Source organism: Amblyomma maculatum, chromosome 8 (assembly GCF_055883805.1).
Source record: "Amblyomma maculatum isolate TAMU_Amacu chromosome 8, ASM5588380v1, whole genome shotgun sequence".
NCBI classification, from domain to species: Eukaryota; Metazoa; Arthropoda; class Arachnida; order Ixodida; family Ixodidae; genus Amblyomma; species Amblyomma maculatum.
The window spans coordinates 93,265,757-93,289,379 of NC_139351.1; the positions used below are offsets into that span (position 1 = coordinate 93,265,757).

Below are 23,623 nucleotides of genomic sequence, written 5' to 3' on the forward strand. Positions count from 1 at the left end.
AAGAATCTGAGGTAGGCAATCGATAACTATTTCGTGTAATCGTACCACTGGAGGCAGTAAGTCATAAGGCTCAGGCGATTAGCACTGCGTTTTAGAAATCGAAACCATAGTGCGGTTGAATCTTTTGTCCGCGCTGTACGGTTTTATTTTATGTGTTGACAACTAAACCTTTAGTCACAATCTACTTTATTGCTCCCGCTAATCTACTTTATTAATCCGCGTCGCTGCGGCGACACTTTTCGATGGAGGCGAGAAGCAGGGCGCCCTTGTGCTGTGCAATGACAGTGCATGCTAAAGAACAACAGCTGGTCTTCATTTCCGGAGCCCTCCACTACGGCATCTTTCATAGCCTGAGTCGCTTTGCGTCGTTTAACCCCATTAGACAAGCGTAACTAAATAATATTCATTCACTTGTCGACATGGAGACACTTAAGAATGTTCACAATATCGGTATAACCACAATAATAGCGGTTGGCATAATTGGTCTACCGGTTATCCTTGGTAAATTAATCACACTGACCCGCTTCACTACTAGATGGTTTCGGATTCGTGCCTTGCACAACGAAGTAATTTTTTTATCTTGCATAACTATTTACATTTTGCAAACGAAGTGTGTGCACTTTAATCTGAATTTTATAAGTAAATTAATAGTAGTCGCTCTGGCAAGCGAGAATGTTCAGCTTTCACCTTTTTGCGCAAAGGTTGCAAGCTTTGGCCCCATTCTCTGGTGTGACTAAAAGGCGCATGGTAATAAACAAAAGGCGTCGTCGGTTTTTTTGTCCTGTCGTCATGAGAAGATAAGGAAATCCTTTGCCCTCGGAAAACAGGCGGAGCGCCGGTTCGCGATAGTACAGGTGCGGAACGATAGCGCACGGAAACAGAAAAGTATGTACACGCCACAGTAGTTGCAAGAGGAAAGCCCGATACTCTGCGGCTGTTGAGGTATTACATCACGACTTCACAGAGATGCATCACAGGTAACAGGCGACTACTTCCCTTCATTCACTTAACGGCAATAGTTGTACGAGTGGTTAGGAATTCGTATTCGGTCAAGACGTGTCCTTTATTAATAGAGCGAGAAATAATCCAATAGAACTGTATTTTTCAAACCTGTTTTGCGCTCTTGGCACACACTTTGAAGTTCAGTATACCCTCACTTCTGCCTAAATTGATAAGATTAAAGTCTAAAGAATGGGCACAATTAATTGATGGCAAACGCAAAATTGGATTTTCAACAAAGTTGCAAAGGGAAAGTGACTTCTTGCGCACAACAAGCCTAGCCGATCTCGTTTTTCGCAGACCACTTTATCCTTCAAGGACGGCTGTACTTCATTATGCGGGTGTTACACTGTGTTACCCCCGTAACTGAGTGCATAGATGGATTGCTGTAAGGTGGACCGTCGCAATATGGCAAATAAGAGATTGTTGAATGTAACTATTTATGGGGTTCGTTTCGTTCCTGCAATGCATACGCATCAACTTGCGCAGCATAAACAGTACAGAGACAGCGGTCCACCTTGTATCTTTTGGTCACGAATGCCACTTGCTTGTCAAGTTCTCAAGGTCCCGACTTAACCAGCTAAAGAACAGCGAAACGTCATTTTATGTACAGGGTCATCCGCCCTTAGGTGCAACACTCGAGAAAGTGGTTGGTTGCACTATTCGAGGTGCCTTTGCTTCCGTCAACGCCGCATAAAGAACCTAAGTGACGTAGGCATTGAGGGACCTGGAGGTAGTGCTTTTCAAGAGATGTTTTATTTCAATGAGAATGTTTTCACTAGACACAGAAGTGAGAGAACATAAAATTCCCTGGGATCTGCTTTCTTATCAGTTGATTGTACTATAGTTAGTTTTAATCATCATATACCCGCACTGCAAATGAAGACACACCTTGCAATGCTTTTTTCTTTAGTGAATTTTGTACTTGAATATTAACAATCGCCATTTTATGATAAGAAGACTCCATAAGAGAGTTGCTTAGTGATTAGGTTGTAATCTCTCTCCATCTTACTCGTGCTCACGCTTTGCAAGAAACAAAGAATTTCTGTAGAGCGCAACGTATCAATGCATATGCGACAACGCAATGTTAATAAGTGTTGACGGCCGAAGGAGAGGCGCGATAGTTCGAAAGATTCCCTTTGGACGATAGTACTGTCGCAAACTACGCCTGTGAAAGAGGAAATTTTGGATATGCAAAAAGTGATGCATTCATATTTTGTCTCAATGTTTTGGTTTGTGGAGCTAGGTTAATGTGTCGTATCCTAACCATGATCCCTGAATAGGTGGAATTGTGAACGTTTAGAAGGCGCGAGTACATGCTGGCCGTCAGTTAAACGCAGACTTCGCGAATGGTATGTTGGCATTATGAAAATATGCTTGACGTGTTTGTCATGTGTATGGCGAAAAGGCAGCTCAGCAATGAGAGCCGGCCTCCGCAGTAGATCAGTTTAACAGACAGGCTTAAAAAAGCAACTTGGGGCCCGACTGGTGCTAGGCCAAGAGAGAAACAAACATTCTTTCTACCTAGCCACCAAGCTGTCGCAAAAATATAGATAGAAAAAAAAAGCGTCGCAGAAAACGTATATGATTGCACATACAAATTTTGCTGCTTGGCATATATGTCCTAAGAAAGCTAAGGAGACCTTAGCGCACTTAGCAGTTAGCGGGCTGCTGCATTGGGGCACAACAATTCAGAGTATCGTCTTCTTGTACAAAATATCACCAACAGCTGTAAAGATACCATCTAAGGTAGGACTGGTTGATAGATCACTGAGTATACGATTTCGAATAACAGGCACAAAGTTCGAATCTGGCACGCTGTAGCTTTCGTCAACAGCTATTTCATAAACAACCGCGCAGGAGTACGCTAGACGATGACTGCCGAAGCAACCTCTCGCGCCCCTTTAGAGCGGCATGGCATTTCCGGTCCAAACGACCAGATAAAAAGATAAGCTGGCCTGATAAGAATGAATGCAGTTGCCAGGTGTACCGGGCGCATAGGGACATTGTTAAACAAGGCTATTTACACCAGGTTAGCTTGCATGCTCGGGCCTGCTGGAGGTTCAGGTGGTTAGGATGAGTACGGTATCCAGAGATGTAATTGAGTTGTAAACTTCACGCTTCAATAGGAAACGCACTGGACTCTTCGGCATTTAATATTACGATATAGCATTACATACGCTGCTCGTCGAACAAAAAATCTTGCATTGCGGGTACCGAAATTCCGCGAATAAGCTAGAAGGGTCCCGTTATCTAGTGACGTCATAAACTTCTTTGCTAATTAGCTCTCAGATATCAGGTACCAGATCATGACGTCATCGCTGAAAAATATTGATCAGCGAGGCGTGTATTGTCACAAGGCACTTCACATGGTCCAGCGCTGATTGATCCCCCTGATGTGTCATCATGAAACCTCGTGATATGGCAGGTTTACAGTTTACATACATCGCACTACACACGGCTCTTTTAAAAATTTGCGTCCGTCTAAATGTGGCGGCTTCGCTCTGTATTTGATGCCATGACTTTGGGATCCATCGCCAAGCACCATGGCCAGTTAGTCACAGAGGGCAGGCGACATTGAAAAGCGCCCTTTGCCAGCAGGGTTATCTCGGAGATGCAAAAAAAAAAGGAACATGGCGGAACTATATTAAGCATACACACTATATTTAATTAGAAGACAATAACCTTAATAGTTTTTCGAAAAGAACCATATTTTTTACATGAATTTTGGCCACCCCTTGCCATGAGCTTGAAACGTTGATGTGGTCTGTGCAAACGGGCTGAAGAGCACATGCCCGAAGGTAGCTGCCCTGTCATAAACTCCCGAGATAGACAATTCAGTCTACATACTGTTGTTGCTAAGCTGTTCATACAACGAGAAGACTAGAGGAGGTGGTGAAGGGTGGCTGTTCCTGGCCCTACGGGGCTGGGACGGTAGGTCAACGCCGCTTGCGGCAGGGGCTAGCCAGCCACCAATTTTTATCTGTTGTGGGCCGTCGTCGCACCCGCCACTGCTTCGGTGGTGGACGATGGCTGTTGTTGGAGCGCGCGTGTTTATCTCCCTCTTCTTTTTCTTTCTTCTCTATTTTCTCTTCTGTCCGCACGAGGCAGCGGTAGTGGCTCAACTACAGAGCCAGTAGCAGGCCCGTGCATTTTCTTTTCCTTCTTCCTACAGCCACAACAACAACAAGACTAGCCTATTAGGAGGTGTTTCTATTCAGCGACTTACTTAGCCTAATCCTCTCTTTTTCGTGACCATTGGACCAAGCAGAGCTATCAGATATTGCTGCTCTGACTTCTGTAACCTTATGGCGCAGGTCAACACGGCATCGTTGTGGACGATTTCTGGTGGCCCACGTCATCTGTGCGCTGGCAACATCATGGCTGCTTTCAACCGGTGTCAGTGCGGTCGCGGTCACTAGGGGCAGCATCATCGTGCACGCGACAAATGTCACTGTCGAAACAAGCCACAGCCAGAGTGGCAGATTGGTTTCCACTGGTGCCCCGTCATCTTCTGTCCTGCCATCAATGCTGATTTATCCGCCAGACACAGCGAACAAGAATGGCGCTGAGCGCAGCAGTGATGTTCAGGGACCTGACATGGACAGCTTCCCGTCCCTACAAAACTGGTGCCGCGCCCACATATCCGCAAGTGAGCTGATATAAGCGAAGTAAAAACACAAGTAAAGGGATCATACCCAGTTTATGGACGGCACATTAAAGCAAGCACGATAGATGAAATTAAATATGATCCGCTTTGTACGTGTAGATGACTTGCAGACCTCTTCTTAAACAAAAATAAAAACACAAAATTTCATTATTCATTCACCTTATTAGTAAAGATCCAAACCAAACTGTCATGCAAGAATTGAAATCGAGTATAAACAGGGCAAGAATATTGGGGAATTTCATCACGGTGCTGTAGGAAGGACAGAAATGTTTTGTGACCAAAGCATCAACGTTTGCTTTTTTTCATCACTGACCGTCGCTATATATTGCTATAATCCTTTCGCTTCAGGATATTTTTATAAAGTTGTTCCGAGAAAAAACAAAGAAAGAAGGTCACTGTGAAAAAACTGTCATTGTTTTTAATTCATGAAAAATTGCTCTTAGCGTAAAGGATGGTTCGTTGCGACTACGGCGTGCGGCTGCGATGAAGTGTACGATTAATTCGTTTTCATTGCGGTTGACATTAAACGTTAAGCGAATTAAACGTTAACCTGGCGTAAAACCTAGTCAACTAATCTCGACATGGAGAACGGGAAAAAGTGACTCATGGATAATACCTAAAAGAAAAATTATATTCACAAAACAGTCCGTGCCCGGTAGCTGATATCTGGGGTCATTGAGCCTTGAGGCTCTTGCCTCTTCAGAAACAAGTTTAGATCGAGGTGTAAGGATTCACAAAGCAAAGGAAAGACAACAAGGCTTGCGAGGGCCTCAGTCCACTAGGCAAGGTTTAGACAAGTGGATTTGTCTTCGTCTGGCGGGCAGTACGGTCATAGACGACTGGAAGTGTATAGTATTTGGCCTCCAAATAAGAAAAAGCACAAAAAGCCATCTTTTTCAGAAAATTGAGATTCGGAGCTTATATAAGCCTACACGACCCCTCCAATGATTACTGTGTTGCATAGAAAAAGACAAGTTCCCTTGTCGAATTTGTGCCTAGCGGACTGAGGCTCCTCCTTAACCTTTGTTGAGTTTACGTTGACTTTCCATAAAAGGCGTTAATTTTGATAATAACGCACTACCTTTTTTTACAGGATTTAAGTTCAAAGTAATCTCACGAACATGTCTAAGGCAGCAAGTTCTCGATGCCTCACCCAACTCTTGCTTTTGGAGTATTTACATTTGTTTCTAAACGTGTGGTCAATAACAACAAAGCAAGTAAGCTACTCGGCTATACCAGTCTGCTGGTAAAGTTAGATTTGCACAAGCTGGGGGGGGGGGGGGGGGGGGCATACTAGTTCATCTGTTCTTATCTTTTCCAAGTGTGTGCGTAACAATATCATTACACACTGTACAAACAACATTCTCCCGACTGCAGAGTTCTTCAAGCTTCGGACGCTTTATTCGCGGGCGTCTTTCATGGGAAGGGCTGCAACGGGCACAGTCTTCGTCGCAACCAGCCTGCTCGTCGCCCTGTCCATTTTCGCCCTCTCCTGGTGCCTGTGCCACTCCTGCAAAAGCGAACAGAAGGAGGTGTGTCTACGTTCTGATCATGCGGCAGCGACGGTTGGAGATGTGTCTCGTAATCGCGCGATTTCGCCACACATCAAATTATTGAACGAAAGTTTTGCAGTCCTCTGCGGATGCGACTAACCGCATTCGCAATAGTCTGCCGCAGCTGTCGCAACGGTTAGTCAGTATCTGTAATTTTCTTTCAATATTCACAAAGTCTTAACCGACCTATTGATAGCCGCTGATACTTTACGGTCTTGCCGGCCCTAGACACAATGATATTTGTTGAATACAAACAGCCAGGAAATTTGGTCAGGCGTTACAATCGCCTACAGTGATACTACGCCGCTAACTTGGGGAAAATGTGAGTAATATATAGGCACGCTTAACGTATGCTGCGATATTGATGAACTAACCTCTATTGCCCCTTACCTTTCTCATTCCCTACTAGAGGTGCTTAGAAGGATTTACCAGGGTTATAATATCACAGGACCCACTCGGATGCAAGGGGCTGCACTAAGGGCAAGAAGTGCGTCGGCGTGTGTGGGGAGAAGTGACGCGTGCGCGTCGTTACGTGATTAGGATGATCGTGCGCGCGCCTTTCAGGTATAACTATGAATGAAGCACAGAGAGCTTGTAGCTGTGTTCAGTTTACAGTGATTGAAGCACTCGTCGACACCCAGGAACGCCTCAAATAAAGCTCCCGCTGCAAAACATGCGTGGTTCGAAAAAATTTACGGAGACCGTAGTTGCGTAATGGGGTATGGGTTAAAGAATAGAAATCTGCTTGTTGCAAATTGCCCTAGATGGTGGAAACTAAAACATATTTCGAAATGACTGACGAGCCTCATAACCCAACCTTGTGCTCGCAGTTTTGACTAAAGAAAATTTTTCAGAGAAAGGTCAATTGTTCACCTGAAAAGGAATTTTAATCAGCTTTAATAAAAAATTTAAAAAATCTTGTAACAGTTCGTAGTTCTCCCTGTGAGTTGCGAGAATATGCTTCTGTCTTTCCCACGCCTCGTACCTGGCTTTGCGATCGAAAAGAAGGAATAACAGCAGTACACGCGCCAAATCGCTGAGATCTGACGCCTTTGTTTATTTCGTGCTCTCGCCGAACAGGTTGATCCGGTAGCAGTCGTGGCGCCGTCGTCACTGCCGCCTTCGTCCAGAACACCGAAAGATGGTCCCAGTAATAGCTACTCGAGCCGCGTGTTGGATGCACCGCCTCCCTACGATATATGCCTTCAAGCGAGTACCAAGCAAACTCTTCCTCATGAAATGGCGGTCTCGCTTCAGCCTGCTGCGCCGGAAGATGCCGAGCGACCTCCCACGTACAACGAAGTTGTTCTTTCAGTTCCGGACCAACCTGGTGTTGAAATAAAGGACAAATAATTGCTCCCTGTATTGCAGTCTGGGTTTATTTTGACAGGCTCGTGCTTTTTTTTTTTCATGCATATTTAATGCGCGTTTCGCGTGCTCATTAGGCATGGGCAATCGGTCCCTTTTCCTCCCGCGAATTCCAATTGCAGATCAAGGTCGGTAATCTAGTGAAGCAGCGCAACGGCACAAGGCCAGAGGACGAAAGGGACAAACACAGCGCTGAACACAGTTCTTGTTGTACAAGGTCGGTAAGAACACTGCACCACACGGCGTGTAAATCTGGTGGAGATAACTTGACCCGAATCTACCTTTGGAACGGTCGTGTTGCTTCCCCAACACTGACAAGTTAACGATTTCTATCGGAGCAAGACAAGGACGCTCACTCACTGCTCACAACGAGAGCACCCAGCGTTGCCAGCCCCCTTTCAGGCACGTCATCTACTGCGGACCGGCAATAAACATGTTGCTCTGAAAAACGTTTCATTGGGAGGTCTAAGAAATAGAACCTCTCCCTGACCAATACTGCATCAGCACAAAAAGGAGCTCCCGAAGTGCTCGCTCCAAATCTGCGATTTTAATTCACCATTTTTCTGCACCATCAGGCTGGTATTCCGGGGATCATGAGTGCTCTGAAATTTGAGAGCGGATTTACTAATTTACTAGATCGCATTTACGATGGATTAAGTTATCCTGAAACCTTTTTCTAAAAGGTGCTGTATTGAGAGATGCGACAAACCTATGGGGTTTTAACCGTCAAGAAGCGATCTTAAGTGCTGATTATCAGCAGATAGCCGTCAGCTACGCTATAGCCAAGTTTTTCAGGCCACCGCAGTTGAGTCGCGCAGAATAAGTGTTACTCTCTCGATATGGGAAGGTTGTACGTCAACTCCTGTCTTGACATTTCTTGAGCTGGGGAGAGCCGATGGTGCTACCATTCAATGAACGAACGAATGAATGAGTAAATATTTGCCATAAATTTGGGAAACGTTCCAAACATCCTCGCCTTTCTCTTCTCAACCTCTACGGCTTCGATGTATTGGCTGAAAACTATGAATTTTAATAAAACCGTAAAAACTGTGTCAGGCCTAAACTTGATGTTGACGCGGCTTAATAAATTGTTTTCGATTTATTAAAATATTTATTTTATTTTATATTACTTATTTAATAAATTTTAACTCCGTTTTCTCATAGTTGTTATTGTAGATGTCTTCGTGCTTTCCTGCTGTTGAGCGATGACGGCTACCAATTCCATGCCCCAGACCAATCAGCGATCGACTAGTTCACGGGACCTTATGGTAATAAGAACCTCTCAGCCAATCAGGAAATTTTTCAGTCAAGTTAGAAGGAAGGTGCTCTTACAGGCTGGCAAATGGCAGGTGATATAGCCTAGCGTTAATTATTCTGCGGTGTGTGCGTACGCGTATACATCACAAGACAACGTAACATGACCGAGGCGGCAGGTGTTTTGGCAGGGGATTCTGCGCTGTTGTGACGTCATCCGCAGGGTAGTAGTCTCGATCAAAGGACATTGCAGAGTACCTACGAATAATACAAACCTAAAAAAAGAACAGGCAGAGGTTTGACCCGGATAAACCTAAGTAACCAAAGCGAAAGGGGCATGTTGCCTTTGTCTGATGGGAAGGGGACTTGACACCCGAAAGTGCCGTGCCCTTGAGTCACGCATGACTCAACGACCCATCATCATCCACACAACAAATCTGGAAATCCCCCCCCCCCTTCCAAGGGCCAACGGGAGCTGGGGGATCTTTTGGGCACGAGGTGAGGTCCATGCCTGGACAAGGAACCGCTGTGCGATGTCACCACAGGAGTGGACTGCATCAAACGCAAAAGAGGCCTGACGCGCCCCTGTGACAGTAAACCGGCGAGGCGTTGGGCCTTCATGACCACACAGTATGTCTCACGACTGTTCCCTGAGGCGAAATTATATCGACATAGAAAGTGTTCCGCTCGTATGCGAGAAAATCACGGATGGTTGACACCAAACCTCCGAGAACGTCCGGTCGCAGACAAAGCGACATTCCCGCTGCCGGTGCAACCAGACCTCTTTCCGAATGCTAAGAGTTACTTCATGGAGGCCTGGAACCCTGCCACAGTATGCGATCGCACAGCGTGCCAGTCATACATGGTATGTGCCCTCCACGAGCAGGAAGGCGAATTGGTTAACGGCTTATCCTGGCAACAAATTCAGATATCACAGTCTGATACGGCACACGCGAAAGCTGGAAGGGGTGAGCTACACGACGGAGAAGCGCTTCAGGAAGAAGACACTGTGAAATCATAAGCACACTGTCCTCTCTACCGCCACACAACAGACAAGTTTCTCGTAAGCTGGACATATAGATCAGCACCGAGTACAGGAGGGACCGCATGATAGTGGCCCGAGTCGTGAGGGGACACAAAAGTTACTCGTGCTTTCTCGCTCGGATTCGATTTTCTCTTGAGCCATGTTTCATTCGACCTGACTCTCGTGTCTGTGCGGCAGCCTCTCGGCGAGCTACGTCCACCGGATGACCACTGCTGCCGTTAACACGGCAGAAAAGTCATTGTATACACATCGGGGAGACAATGTTGAGATGTTACAATGCGGTGGCAACGGCGGAGAGGAGGTTGCCCGGCGGAGCTGTTGCCGAATGATGTTAGGGCTACACGTGATTAGGCAGAGGTAAGTGAGCGGCTCCAGCGGCGATGGCCGCGAAGCTGCGACTGAGTGACGTCATCGTTGTTGCGTGGTTTCTCCTTGGTTGAAGATCAACATTACTTGGTCCGCTAAGGAGCAATAGAAGGTAGCAGCCAAAAATTTCGCTTTTAAAAAAGACAGTCAAGCGGAATTACACCGCTAACTGCGAATGAAGAGCCGAGTGCCCTACCCCTACACCACGGGGGAAATTCATAAAGTAGAGTCGCTTAGAAGCCTTATGCGGTTGCCTCATACCCTAGTTAAGCCAGCAGCACACATTAAAGTGCAACAAATTTTGGTTGAAATTAAGACCAGTAACTAGCACTACTAAGCAACCCACTTAGGTAGTACTTTTCAGCATTACTAAGAACACTTACTAACACTAATGTGCGCTACAAAAGAAGGGTAATAACTAACAACTACTCAAAAGTAACACTTACATGATGTACGGTAACGTTCTCGTATCAACTCTTAGCGATCATCAAGCGTCCCTTAAAATTTTTATCACATATCCTGGCGTCTGCTGCCAGGAACATCAACGGAGAACTTTCGGCGGAACTGTCTTATGGCTGTGGTCGAATGCTGGGCACTAAAATTTTTCAAGCCCCGCACGTTTAATAAACGCGATCGACAGTGTGAGTACAAAATTTGTCGACAAAAAAGTATGAGAAACAGGCGCAGGAAATATGGCGCGTTGTCGCCAATAGCTTCAACGAGTGCCGCGCGACGTGGTAGTAAATGTAAGTTTTACAAAAGGCTTGAACTTACGCAAAAATTATTGAAGCGTTTAACTATGGGTTTTTTTTTTTCATTTATTAGCTATCCTGCCATCTACTGCTGTAGGCTGTACGTATTCAATGAATGAATTATTTACCTAATTATTAATTATTCATTTATATAACAAAAAAAATATTTATTCAATAAGTCAATCAATCAATCAACACGTGATCAGGATTAGGAATATCAGGATGAAACGGTCCTCTAGAAAAATGTTCATCGGGCTAGCGTCTGGATTTACTGATTTGGTTTGGTTTGGTTTGTGGGGTTTAACGTCCCAAAGCGACTCAGGCTATGAAAGACGTCGTAGTGGAGGACTCGGGAAGTTTCGACCACCAGGAGTTCTTTAACGTGAACTGACCTCGCACAGCATACGGGCGCTTTGGTTTCGCCTCCATCGAAAAGCGGTCGCCGAGGCCAGGATTCGATCTCACAATATGGGGCACAGTAGTCGAGCGCCCTCACCACTGCGCCACCTTTAAAGCCCCCGATTTAAGGCACCTTATAAACTGAAAGAGAAGTCAGTCGTACACATGCAGTACAAATAATGTTTGCTAGTCGTATTAGGAAAATTGGTCATAAAGTCGATCTCAGCACATGACAAAACTCAAAACATGCCGCAGTAGTAGATCTGCCTTAATGCTGCTCGGTGAAATAGTAATCTTGTATTTTCTGACAAACCGAGATTTAGGCTTCATAAGCGCAGCTCCTGTAGACCACATATACGATGACCGTTCACAAAGCTCGTATGATTGGCATGAAGAAAGGCAGATACAAAAATGAAGCTTGATTGGAAGTTTCTTCATTATATACATATTCTCTGCCCAAGGCCATGTGCTTCTACCGCTGATCGATGAGCCGACGCAGACCCTCGCTCTTCACCTCCTCATTTAAAATTCAGGAAGACCATACAATTGAGCCATCACTTCCTCCTAATCCCGGGAATGTTGCTCGCGCACTGTGTTCATCTTGGGAAGGAAGAGGAGGAAGTTATTTCGTGCCGCGTCGTGTGAATATCGAGGAGGATGCAACATTTCGTAGCCTATAAGACGGCCGCGTGTGCCACCATCACCTGTGCTTAGTAAACTGGCGCGTTGCCATGGATCAAGCAAAAATATTTTTGGAAGAGTACCGCAGACTTCTTCATGTATAGGTTGCTGTGAAAAATGGTGGGCACTGAGCCTTCACTCACACTATTTATTCGGCAGTTATGCACTGGACAGCGACCGTTAGAGCCCCCCCCTCTCTCTCTCATCGCAATTTCGAAAACGCTCTCCTTAAGCCCACAGGCCTGTTTAAGTGGCCTAAAATATGCATCGTTTAACGACGTTCTTATAAGCTTGCACAATATCGCTATACACTGCTATTATCCCTGTATGAATCTCCTTTCAGTAGCGACCCCTTTAGAATATCGTGCAATTTCGATATCGCAATATTTGCAATATTTTGCATTATTTTGGACAGTGGACATTCTGTGTTACTTTGCAGTGCCATAATTTTTACGCTTGCCGCCATGTGAGGGTACAATGACCAACCAAGACTAATTGTTAGCACCGGCCTCAGCCTGGTGAGCACTTTTTGTACTGACCAAACATAGAGGCAATTGTAGAAATCGGATGTGGTGAGAAGCCAAAAAGAAAAAAAAAACAAATATTCGGAAGTCTTTTCTTATCACGAAAAAAGAGATGCAAAAAAATTAAACGAAAGCCCTTAGCAACAGCGAGATGAAACGACAGTGCCGTTTTTTAGATTTACTGACGAGATGATTCCATGCATAGTCTGAATGCTGCGTGAATCGTGACATGCGGTCAGCAGTATGTACAGGAGCATTCGTCTCAAATGAACTGATGCACATGTTCCGCGCTTGTACAAAGCTGCGCTTTATTAAATGTACATTTAATATCATTCACTGGGATGATAACATTTTGTCATAAGGTCACAAACACCATCAGGCTGGGGAATGTGTCGCGGTACTCATTCCACTAAGCGCCGCAATTTTAGAGCTCGTAGCCGAACTCAATATTGAATTTGTGCAGCGGAAGTCACCCTGCTGATATAGGATATCTGCGTTAGACAATGTGGCGATAGACGATACTGTATAATTAATCGGATCACGGGATTACGTACCCAGGGGACCAGCTTATCTAGCGAATACCTAGCTGTTCCTTCCCCTCCCAAACACGGATGTTATGGTCTAATTCTCTCAATGCTACAGCGACAAAGCCTGACAGATTGCGCGGCCAACTCGTGCGGCATGGCAACCTGCGCAGCCAAACAAAGGGCAATTAGAAAAGTGTTCCAGGCTCGCGTACGTCATTCGTGCTCATGGAGCGCTTCACACTGCATTCGCGTAGTATATATTTATCAAACGTTCACTTTCTGGTGCCACTAACAAGGAGTTGATTTCTAAAAAAGGCATGTACTCTTCAAACGACACCGAGTGGTCATCGACGGTGGCGACAACGATGGCGATACGTAAGCATTAAATTCTTAATAGTTTATGTCTACGATAAGAGTTGGACGACGATGGAAGTGGCTCGTGCTCGAGAGTGCTTTTTACAGCGAGCTTTCGCGCAATCTGTTGAGGGGTGCAGCCTTTGTCAAAAGTTATAAGTACGTTGTTTGTATCTAAACCAAATTGGGAGGCTCTTTTAACAGCTATAAGAGTTCTAACTAAGCCAGTGGCAGGAGCAGTGTTTCTCTTAACTCCAAGAGGTTTGTAACGCCGAGGATCTGTAGCGAGCAACACGACGGGTCATGAAGCACGGCATCGCGGTGTTTTAAACTTTGGCCGAAGCGTTTTACTTTTACGTTAACGCTGAGCATATAGCACTAAGTGCTTTAACACGGAGTGAATGTATCTTGATTAACATAATCACCAAAAAGTATTCTTGTAGATACAGTTCTTATCGATATTGGACAAATAAAACTGTTCAGGATGAAAAGAAAGCTGCCGTAACTGTCTGAATCTTAGCAGGACGCGCAACCCACTCCGTGAATGGCAGTGTGGAGATGTCTGTGCTCTGCTCGATGTCATGCATGTTGAAAAAGACCGGTTGGTCGAGATCATTCCGAAGCACTCCACCACCACGCCTCTTTCTTTCTTGTTGCTTCCTTCCCTACTACATTAATGCGGCACTACTACATTACTTTTCCTTTTCTTTGAGCCAATGGAGAAGGTGAGTGTGAAAGTAGTGACGGCGAAGTGAAAGATAATTAACTTGTGCCGATCGAGCACAGCATAGTCCTTCTTCTTTGATAACCCGAAGAAGGAGCCAGTTATGGCGGCGGAAGAGGGAGAGAGACGGAACAGTTTGCTCAATGAAATTGCGCAAAAGAAACCTCAATGCGCGAATAAATACACTGAAATGGATGTAAGTAAAGGCTAGAAGAAATGGAGTGTAAATGAAGCAATCAGAACCAAAGAGAGGTGCTAATGCGCGGGCATTTTCGGCGCGTTCTTATAACTGGGCATGCCTATATTTATTTATTTCAATGAAACGGCATCACGAGCGTGAAGTGTGAAAATATGATATAAATGTTGCCATCATTGGCATAAGCCAAAGCAGTTAAGTCGCGTTTCACAAAGAATAACAGCGGGCTGAAATATCGCATTCGGTCTAGATCATCAACGGCCCGTCAATATCAATATTATAAGCGCACAATGTCCCAAAGTACATTATTTGTTTCGTTTATCTGCTGTCAGCACATGAGTGGTACCCATTATGCGAAATATGACATTACTCCGAATATTTAGCGCCAAGAGTTACTCGCGTAATACACACCTGATCTTGGATGGCACACAAAAATATTACGAGGGACTTTAGCGACTAAAGTAGTGAAGACGAAAGCCTGAGTGCAGCATTCTGCTACAAAACTGCTAATAATTAGTAATTATTTTATTAAATAGTCATTTATTATTTAAATCATTGATAGTGATTCATCAGGTAGGCACTTGATTAATTATTTCCTTACTCAATCATTAGTAATTAATTTTTCGATTAATTAGTCATTGATTATTGATTGGTATATGGTCATATCAGGCACGCATTCGCGCATACTGTGATGGTGCTCTGATTGGTCGAGACCTCTAAGACGTCATCCCGCCTCAGCCAACCACATTTTGCCTACAACAGCATGAGCCATTAAAGCCTTTCGCCTTAATAAGCATGCAGTGCGTGAATGTACGGCGGTACTGATATTCAGGTGGTTCGTTAACGAGTGGTTGTCGGTGCCAGACATAGAGTTTCTTACTCTTGCCTAGAGGGAAAGCTGTGCTGCCGTCTATGGGCGTTTACATGGAGTTACCAGGCGGCCAGTTCAGCCACCATGGGCGCTCAAAGCATCATGGGCCGGAGAGCTACCGAGGGCAGAACTACAACTTTTGACCAAAACTAATGCAAAGATAAACGTTCTTCTACCGCAAATAATGTCCTAAGATTTCATATTTTGACTATAAATTACAAAAAGAGAGAGAAACAGAATGCCAGTGTGAGATTTATTCAATATAAGCGATGGCTCTTTCTCCTATTGGCTTTGTTTTGAGCAGCACAAATACCAATATTTCACACTTAATAGGCAAACTTTGAAATAAAAAATTGTTATGAAAATATTTATCGTTGTGCAATCACTTAAGGAAGTTTTTAGTGGCATTTCGGGAAACAGAAACCATTTATTGGCGACGTCTGCTTTTGCGCCTTCGCTACTATGGCTTTCGCGGTCTATGTACGCACCTTCAGATGATGATGATGACGAAAAAGAAACATCGCAGTAACGCCACTCCACGTACCCGAGAAAAACCGACTGTCCCGCAACAAGTAGCACACCGGCCCATGATTCTTAGCGCGCCCATGGTGGCTGAAGTGCAGCGCCCTCAGCTTTCCCTCTAATTAGTGTAAGGAACTCTATGGTGCCAGAAATGTTCTAAGGCAAGTTTATGTACGAGCGCGTTTCCGAAGTTAACACACCTTCATCTGGGCCAAATTCTCATTTCATTAAGAAGTGACCGTACGCGTCTTAAATGTCCATTGTGTCAGAATCAAACGACTGCGGCACTGTTGTTATATGTTGGATAGACATATAGAAAGTCTTTATTCTTTATTTTTATTTCTGTTCTTTTTTTTTTTGCTGCGAATGTGAGCACGATACAACTAAAAATTAAAGTGACACATGCCTATCATAAGCGGTCTTCCTAAACAAATGGTGCACACCGGCTGTACTTGTGTCATGTATAATCATCTTTCATTGGCTAATGTGACACCTTAAGGGCCTTTATGTACAAAGGCATTAACCATGATTTAATTGAATTAACAGCTAAGTAACGAAAACCGGTAGGCAGTATTGACTGGAAGGCCTCGTGTGAGTGGTTGATGGCACATTTTACTTGAATTTTATCCAGCTACATCAGACTTTCAAATCATACGAGAAGGGTACTAAAGAGTCTAGTTAATTAGCAGAGAAGACTCAAATAATTTATCAATTTTATGTTTCATATTTGCTCTATCTAAAGCAGATCGTCTTCCTGATATGCTGAGGTGCGTGTCACTAAGACGAGGAGACGTGCAGCTCTAACGAGCCTCACTAATAACAGTCATGAATTTGGTAAATGGGCTCTTGTAAGTTTTATTTTTCATCCGCTTATTTTTCTGCGCTTCTAATGACTTGCATCGCGTTGACATCCCTTGCAATAACTTCCGCTATGGTTTCGATCTCTGCCAGCTGGGCCGCGGTATGACGATTCCACTGGCATCGACAACGTGGAGCCCGACACGTACACAGAGAGACACATCATCTGTGGACTTCTAGGCGGGATTCTGGTGACCCTCCTTCTCCTGGTACCTGTGGCTGCTGTGGTGTACACACTCAAGAAACGGGTGAGTCTCATTAAGAAAATAAATCTTGTTTCGTTCAGCGAGGCGTGTAAGGGGGATTATCATTTACAGTGGCAAATGAAATTATATATATATATATATATATATATATATATATATATATATATATATATATATATATATATATATATATATATATATATATATATATATATATATATATATATATATATATATATATATATATATATATATATATATATTGCGGAGAGTGTATTTGCCTGTTAACACGACAGCATTATGAGTAGCCTGAAAACTAAAACTGTTCGGCATCCGCGTCTGCGGGAAACTTCCACCTGCCATAGTTGGCGGGTCCTCCCTAGAAAATTCCCCCCTCTACATTTAAGACAGAGTAGGGGGAGGTCGGACTGGTAATAACTCCGCAGAAACGACAATAAAAACTAGTCAGCAAAAATTTAGAGGGTGCTTGAGCCCCGCCCTAACGACATGAGGCGATAGGTTAATGGCCCCTACCTGCGGGTCCCCTCGCAGATCATCGTTTCTAGAAATGCACTTTGCTCCTAGCGCAATCAATATTACCTAAATTTGTGACTCTATGTCCTGCACGTTGATCTGCATATTGTCTTAAGATACCCCATTAAGTGAAAGACTGCTGACACTTATGTAAACCCCCTTTTTGCCAATTCATTCGAACGTGTCACCGTGGCCAACGGGTAGAGGGTAATACCAACACCACAGAAGTGGTGTTGGTCTCACCCGGTATGCAACAGCTCAGGTGTGCTGGATTGCTATCACACTATACATCGCAAAGGAGTGACCCGAGTTATCATCTCTGACAAGTTGATCATGCCATGTGGTCTCGTTTCGTCAGTGGACCTGCTGACAACTCGATGTCTTGCCATGTGACATGGCTGACAACAAATCCGAATTGCCCTGTGTCGATATAGATTAGCATGTTCCAATAACCAAAAATTTAACTTTTATAGGCTAGGAAATACCTGGGAAAGACATACACATTTCGCTATCAAAAGGCAGGAAAAGTGCTTCAGTCTACAGCGGTTTTCAGGTGCGAACCCATGAGGCTGTGCACCGACGTTGACTTCAAATCTACGGGTGGTACTACGGGTGGTTGACTACGGGTGGTAGTGCAAGTATTCAAAATATTTTAGACCAAAGCACTATCCTTCTATTTAAGTTTCTGAACGAATGAAACATGGAAATTCGGAAATGAAACATGGAAACGGATAGAATACAGTCGTAAGGTTTAATGTAACCTTTAATGTAAAAATAGACCTCGTTTGCTTTAATGTTTACGACATGCGCATGTAATCTGCATGTGTTTTTTTTTACTAAAGCTTTATTTCTGAAATAGCGCTCATATTGTGTCTTTCTCGAACCTTGCTCCTCATTTCCTGCACTCACTTTATTATGAATAGAATATGATGTCAAAGTTTTCGATCAGGTTTCGAGTCATCCGAAGCTCGTAAGGGACGCTTAGCTTTCTTCAGCTGTTGCTTTATTGCAAGATATATTCTAACGCAGCGCAACGTGTTGCAATGATCGATTTGAGCGGTGTGTAATTTTCAGCGACTTGCAAGACTAAGCGATGCCGTCGAGCACAGTCAGTTTGAGGAAACTGTCAGCTCTTCTCTGAAGCCAGACATGGGAGGTCATAGATCATAAGCCTTGTACCTGTCATACGTTCAGATTTTCCGCCCAGTTTGTTTGCCGTTGTTATCAATAGCAAAATTCAATTTTCCTTGCTCCCTCACATAACGAACAAAAAGAAAAATTTCTAATTTATTGTTGCCAACGGTCTAGTGGAGATAAGTACTGCACGTTTCGCCAGCTGCAGCCATAAGTCAAAAGCAATTTGTTATTAGTAATAGCGCCCACCGCAAGAGCTTTGATGTTTCAAGCGAATGATTGGCGTCATACATTCATTCATTTTTAACTATTTCATTGACTTTACCCTGAAATCGCTCGTGTGATGATATGGAGATGGAATCGAAAAAGCTCAAGCATAAAAAATCAACATAAGCAGCCGAAACACAGTTTGAAACGCGCCAAGTATGAAGAAAAATTGAGGGAACACTTCGGCTCTGCCTATAGTGATATGACGTGATAGCGTTGATCTTTACCCTCTGTAGCTCTTCTTCCGGATCTTCGTTTGCGTATGTGTATTTTGACACTGCCTTAGTCTGAAAACCTTTAAATGTTCTCACACATACTTATTAGGATTCAGTCATCAGCTATGCCAATACGTTATGCATTACACGACATAGGTATATATAGAGACCCGCTTTGATAAAGCCATGTGGACGTGCCTCCATGGCCTAGGAGTGGTGTTACTTACTTAACGCAGTGTAACGACTGAAAACCTCAAAAGACACGGGAATCATGGAGGCGAGAGCACAGGGCTCCCGCGTGTCTGTTACGGCTTCTAACTGAATTATCTCTCGCCAACTGGCCTTCATCTCTACCCCCCTAAGTTACGTATTAGTCATCGCTCAAGTGTCAAGGTTCGATTAATACTTCAGCTACCTAGCTCATCAGAGAAAGCCAGGTTTGCAGCTCCTGCAATGTCACATGGTCTCGTAATGTTGTACAACCTGACTACTAATCCGTGCCGGCCGGCAGCGGCTCTACGATCAAAATGCACAGAACAAACTGAAGCAGATGCATTTTTTTCTGCGGTACCTAATTTCGGTAGCGATTAGAGCAAAGTCCGCGCTTCCCTAACTCGACAATTTCGTTGCTTTTTTTTTTAACTGCCGAAATCCAGCGAAAGGCAGTGGCGATCAGCAGGTGCGTGAATCATTTCGTTTGAGTTTTATCCACTTTAGCGCTAAGGTGCAATGACGACGCACCTTGGCTTTTTCCGCAGGTTACTAACAGACTGTGAATAAATTTCCTCCGTCAGTTGTGCCATGTACAAGACCTCATTATGTTGTTGCCAGCTGGGTCGCTAATCATGTGCATGTGTGAGCGGTCACCAGGAATATTTTTTAATATAATTTGTAACTTATCGGCTCCACGCAAATGTTTTAAATTTGGCGTGAATAATCATAAAGAGCTCATCTATGAATTTCTTCCACTAGAATATTGAAGTACAGTTTAAGGAGCCCTTTAAGAGCATCGCATGCGCGCTCCCTTTATAACAAAAATGCCAGGACGAATTACGAGCGACTTTCGGACGCCGAAGAGGGCTACGTGTATAATCGAAAAAACGCGTAGAATCTACGCTATGAAAAGTACAGCATTCATAAATAATTTTCCTGCTAGACGCATACTTACGCGGTTAAACGGTTCTGTGCTGAAGGGTGCCAATTATAGGAGCTCCTTTTTTACCAAAAACTCTAGTTAAGTGGTATAAACCCACAGTGGACGGTAACATCCCGTGGCATTTATAACGATTGTAAAATATAGCCCTAAAAAGAACATTAGTCTGCTGCCATGCCCATCAAGGTATGGGAGAAGTCAACGTCAGCTGTTAGCAGCGCTACCTAGTGAACGACGTTCGAACCAATATGCGCGAGACTCACGATGGATGTCGACGGTCTGCTGTGAGGTGAGAGGAGGTTCTCCCTTATCCTCAATCTCTCATTCAACACAACTTCACAAGAGGGCGCCACCAATACAGCCCAGCTAGTAACACCTAGTTGCGATGATGATTCAGTAATAGTAAAAAATTTGGACTAGAATTCCTCATGACAGTGACTGATTACGCTAGTAGTAGTAAGGTAGTAGGCTGAACTTTCTGTCATTTTAGCGACAACCACTTGTGGTTACAGCTGATGCGCAGCTGTAACCACAACACCAATATCCTAAAGGTTGTTTATGATTAACACTTTTTCATCACTTACTGAGACACATTGTAGGAAAGGAACGTGAATTATTTTTTGCACAAGTGCGGTTTTGTGCCTTAATTTCACCAAACGGGGACTTTGCGCCCTCGTTTAATGAACTTTTTCTGAACTTTGGTATTTGAACTTCGCCTCCATTAAAACCGAGGCAGAATTGAACTCTTGGCCTCGGGCTCTGTAGCTGAATATCAACGCCATATGCTTGACTGTGGTGAATATCTGGGATGAATATGGATCCCTAATAAGTTGTCTAAGTCACATGCCTGCATATGGATGCGGAGACTACATTGCGTCAGGCCTTCCTTTCCCTTAACATGCGTTGTGGGAGGCAGACATTGGGTGGGGTGGAAAGTGTTTTAACTATTTATCTGCTTCCCAGAAGATGTGATTTAGAATGACTTACCTAGCATGGCAGCTTTCCTTTCTTTGGGGCGACGCCTCTCCGTCTCTAATGTGATAATCCTGAATAGATGTGGAAGTGGTTTTCTCAAGTGAGTCCCTAACACAACTCGCTCACTAAATGTACAACTGTTTTTTTTCACATATGATGTAGTTACAAGCGACAAGGAGGCGGAGCGCCACTACCGGTACAACGAGAGCCAATTCTTGGGTCATGCTGTGCCACGAAGAGCGCCAGGCGACTGCAAGCGAAACGGGCGATGTCATTCCCTGTCAAGCCAAGCCAGAAACTGCGGCTCAGCTCATCCCCGAGGGCAAATTACCGTTAGTCCTACCAACCACCAGACGCCAGGGAAGCCAGCGACCCTCGCTCAGCACTTTCTTGGATGGAGGGTCTAATTATGTTGCCGGTACAACGCCGATAGCTGCACAAGACCAGAGTGTACCGAACGCTTCAGTGGAAGAAACGACATTGTGAACTGTAATATAAATGAAACTGTAATACCGAATGTAGACGTACTGGTCTGGTGTTGACGGTCGATTGAAGCTAATATGCGACTAAGACACTCGTTGCGTCACTGTGGAAAGCAGAGTTTATTATTTGTTTCCAATGCATCGCTCAAACCTGTATTCACTAAAGGCAATTTCACATGGCCTTAAAGCATTGTTGCATCGCAGAAAAGTCAACTACTAACAACAATTTAACACTATATAAAGACTGCTATTTTAAGTACACTGATATACGTATTGCCTTTCTGGTTTGTGGTCATTTATATTGTCCTCGTACACATATTCCCCGAAAAAATTTGCTTCGTAAATTGGTTGTTTACGACATTTTTTTATTATTGAAAGCAAGTTGCTTATGACTAGCGGCGTTTGCAACGAGCGACACTACGTGTTTATGTGACGAGTATTTCATTGATAAAAATAGTTCACATAGTCTTGTTGCAACTGGTTTGGTTTGGTTCTTATTGTTTTTATGGGGTTTAACGTTTCAAAGCTCCTTAGGCTATGAGAGGCGCCGGTGTGGAGGGCTCCAGAAATTTCGACCACCTGGGGTTTTTTAACGTGCGCTGGCATGGCACAGCACCCGGGCTTTTTGCTTTTCGCCTCCATCGAAATGTAGCCGCCGAAGCCGGGATTCTATTCCGCATCCTAGGGCAGAGTAGTCGAGTGCACTAACCACTACAACACTGCAGCGGGGTCTCGTTGCAAATGATGCATTACAAACAAGCAGAGCCAGTCTTTGTGCCGCATTATTTGAATAACAAAGCTAGTTCAGCAATGAAAAAAATAATTAAGCAAGCACCAATGCCTCCTCCATGCACGGACAACTATGGTCGGACTCATATGCAGCAGTTTTCGCATGCATCACTTCGAATGCCATAATTTTTCATTGTCGTTGGCAAGCCTCCCAACACTAAGTTTGTATCGGCGCATAGATGCATTAAAAAAGTCCTTTTTAGAAAGACTTCTACGTCTTCAACAGTTGTTCACCATTAACGATACCATCACATCGAAACAAAAGGTATCACAGGTATTCAGAAAATTCGGCATGCACACTATTGGAACGCGTCGTTCACCAGAGGAGAGCTATAACTGCAAAAACTAAACATTACGGAACTCTCGCTGCTGCCAGCGGAGCCCTGGACTAGGGGCACCGACCACCCAGCTCCTGCGAATATTTACTGATTATATGCTCATTAAAAGTTTTCTCTCTCTCTCTCTCTCGCATGTTACGCAGGGCACTTTGTATCCGCAGCTGTAGGAATTACAGTCAGTTTTGGCAACTACTCTGAACACTTGCTTGTGGCACGTCCTTCTGAAGAGCTTCGATTAAGCTAATTAATAACTTCAGTGGAATCGCTCGACCACTTTTATACATATTCCTAACGAGCCGTTTTGGGTATTCTTATGAAAGCAATGGGTCTAGGACGGTCTTTTCATTGCGAAGGGGAAAATGCTAAGCGCATTAGGCTGAAGTGCTATACCTTCTACACCAAGAACATGACGGTCACTCAAGCGCTGTAAAAATTAGCGTTGCGAGAAGGAAGCTAGGTAGCAGGTTAGAAGGGTAGGAATAAACATTTCGTAGATGAAATCGAATAGTTGACCGATTTGTAGCAACATTCAAGACATAACAAAAATGCAAGCATGGTGGTAACTGATGCCGCCCCGTTTGAAAAGGTAAGCTCTCACATTTCAACAATCGTCGATCCATTAGTAAATCGAATGCTGTTTAGAGGAAGACGGCATTTTGAACTGCATTGCAATCAGTTATAGCTGAGCCATAGGGGTGACAATATGATAATCTCACCTTATTAGAGATAAACACAGGAGAGTAGATTAGTAAATTTCTTAAAACTGACTAATCTAGGCTGAAAAAAAGACGCAAACGAATATGTTTAATCACACATCTGCTGGGATAGATGAAATTCGAATAAGACTGATTAGTGACAACTACCAAA

At 44.1% G+C, this 23,623-nt stretch overlaps 1 protein-coding gene across 1 annotated transcript; it reads left to right on the forward strand.

Moving 5' to 3' along the window:
• The first annotated feature begins 868 nt into the window (after window positions 1-868).
• LOC146181830 (uncharacterized) lies at window positions 869-21,894 on the forward strand. The gene is made up of 5 exons (XM_084575851.1): window positions 869-977; window positions 4,317-4,651; window positions 6,047-6,201; window positions 16,729-16,911; window positions 21,310-21,894. The coding sequence occupies exons 1-5, from the start codon at window positions 967-969 to the stop codon at window positions 21,631-21,633; spliced, it is 1,008 nt and encodes a 335-aa protein (XP_084431977.1). The 5' UTR covers window positions 869-966; the 3' UTR covers window positions 21,634-21,894.
• The last annotated feature ends 1,729 nt before the right edge of the window (window positions 21,895-23,623 follow it).

Coding starts and splice junctions, on each gene's coding strand:
- LOC146181830 (XM_084575851.1), top strand. Junction 6,202..16,728: donor GCAAAAGCGAACAGAAGGAG/GTGTGTCTACGT, acceptor CCCTTGCAATAA/CTTCCGCTATGGTTTCGATC. Junction 16,912..21,309: donor TGTACACACTCAAGAAACGG/GTGAGTCTCATT, acceptor CATATGATGTAG/TTACAAGCGACAAGGAGGCG.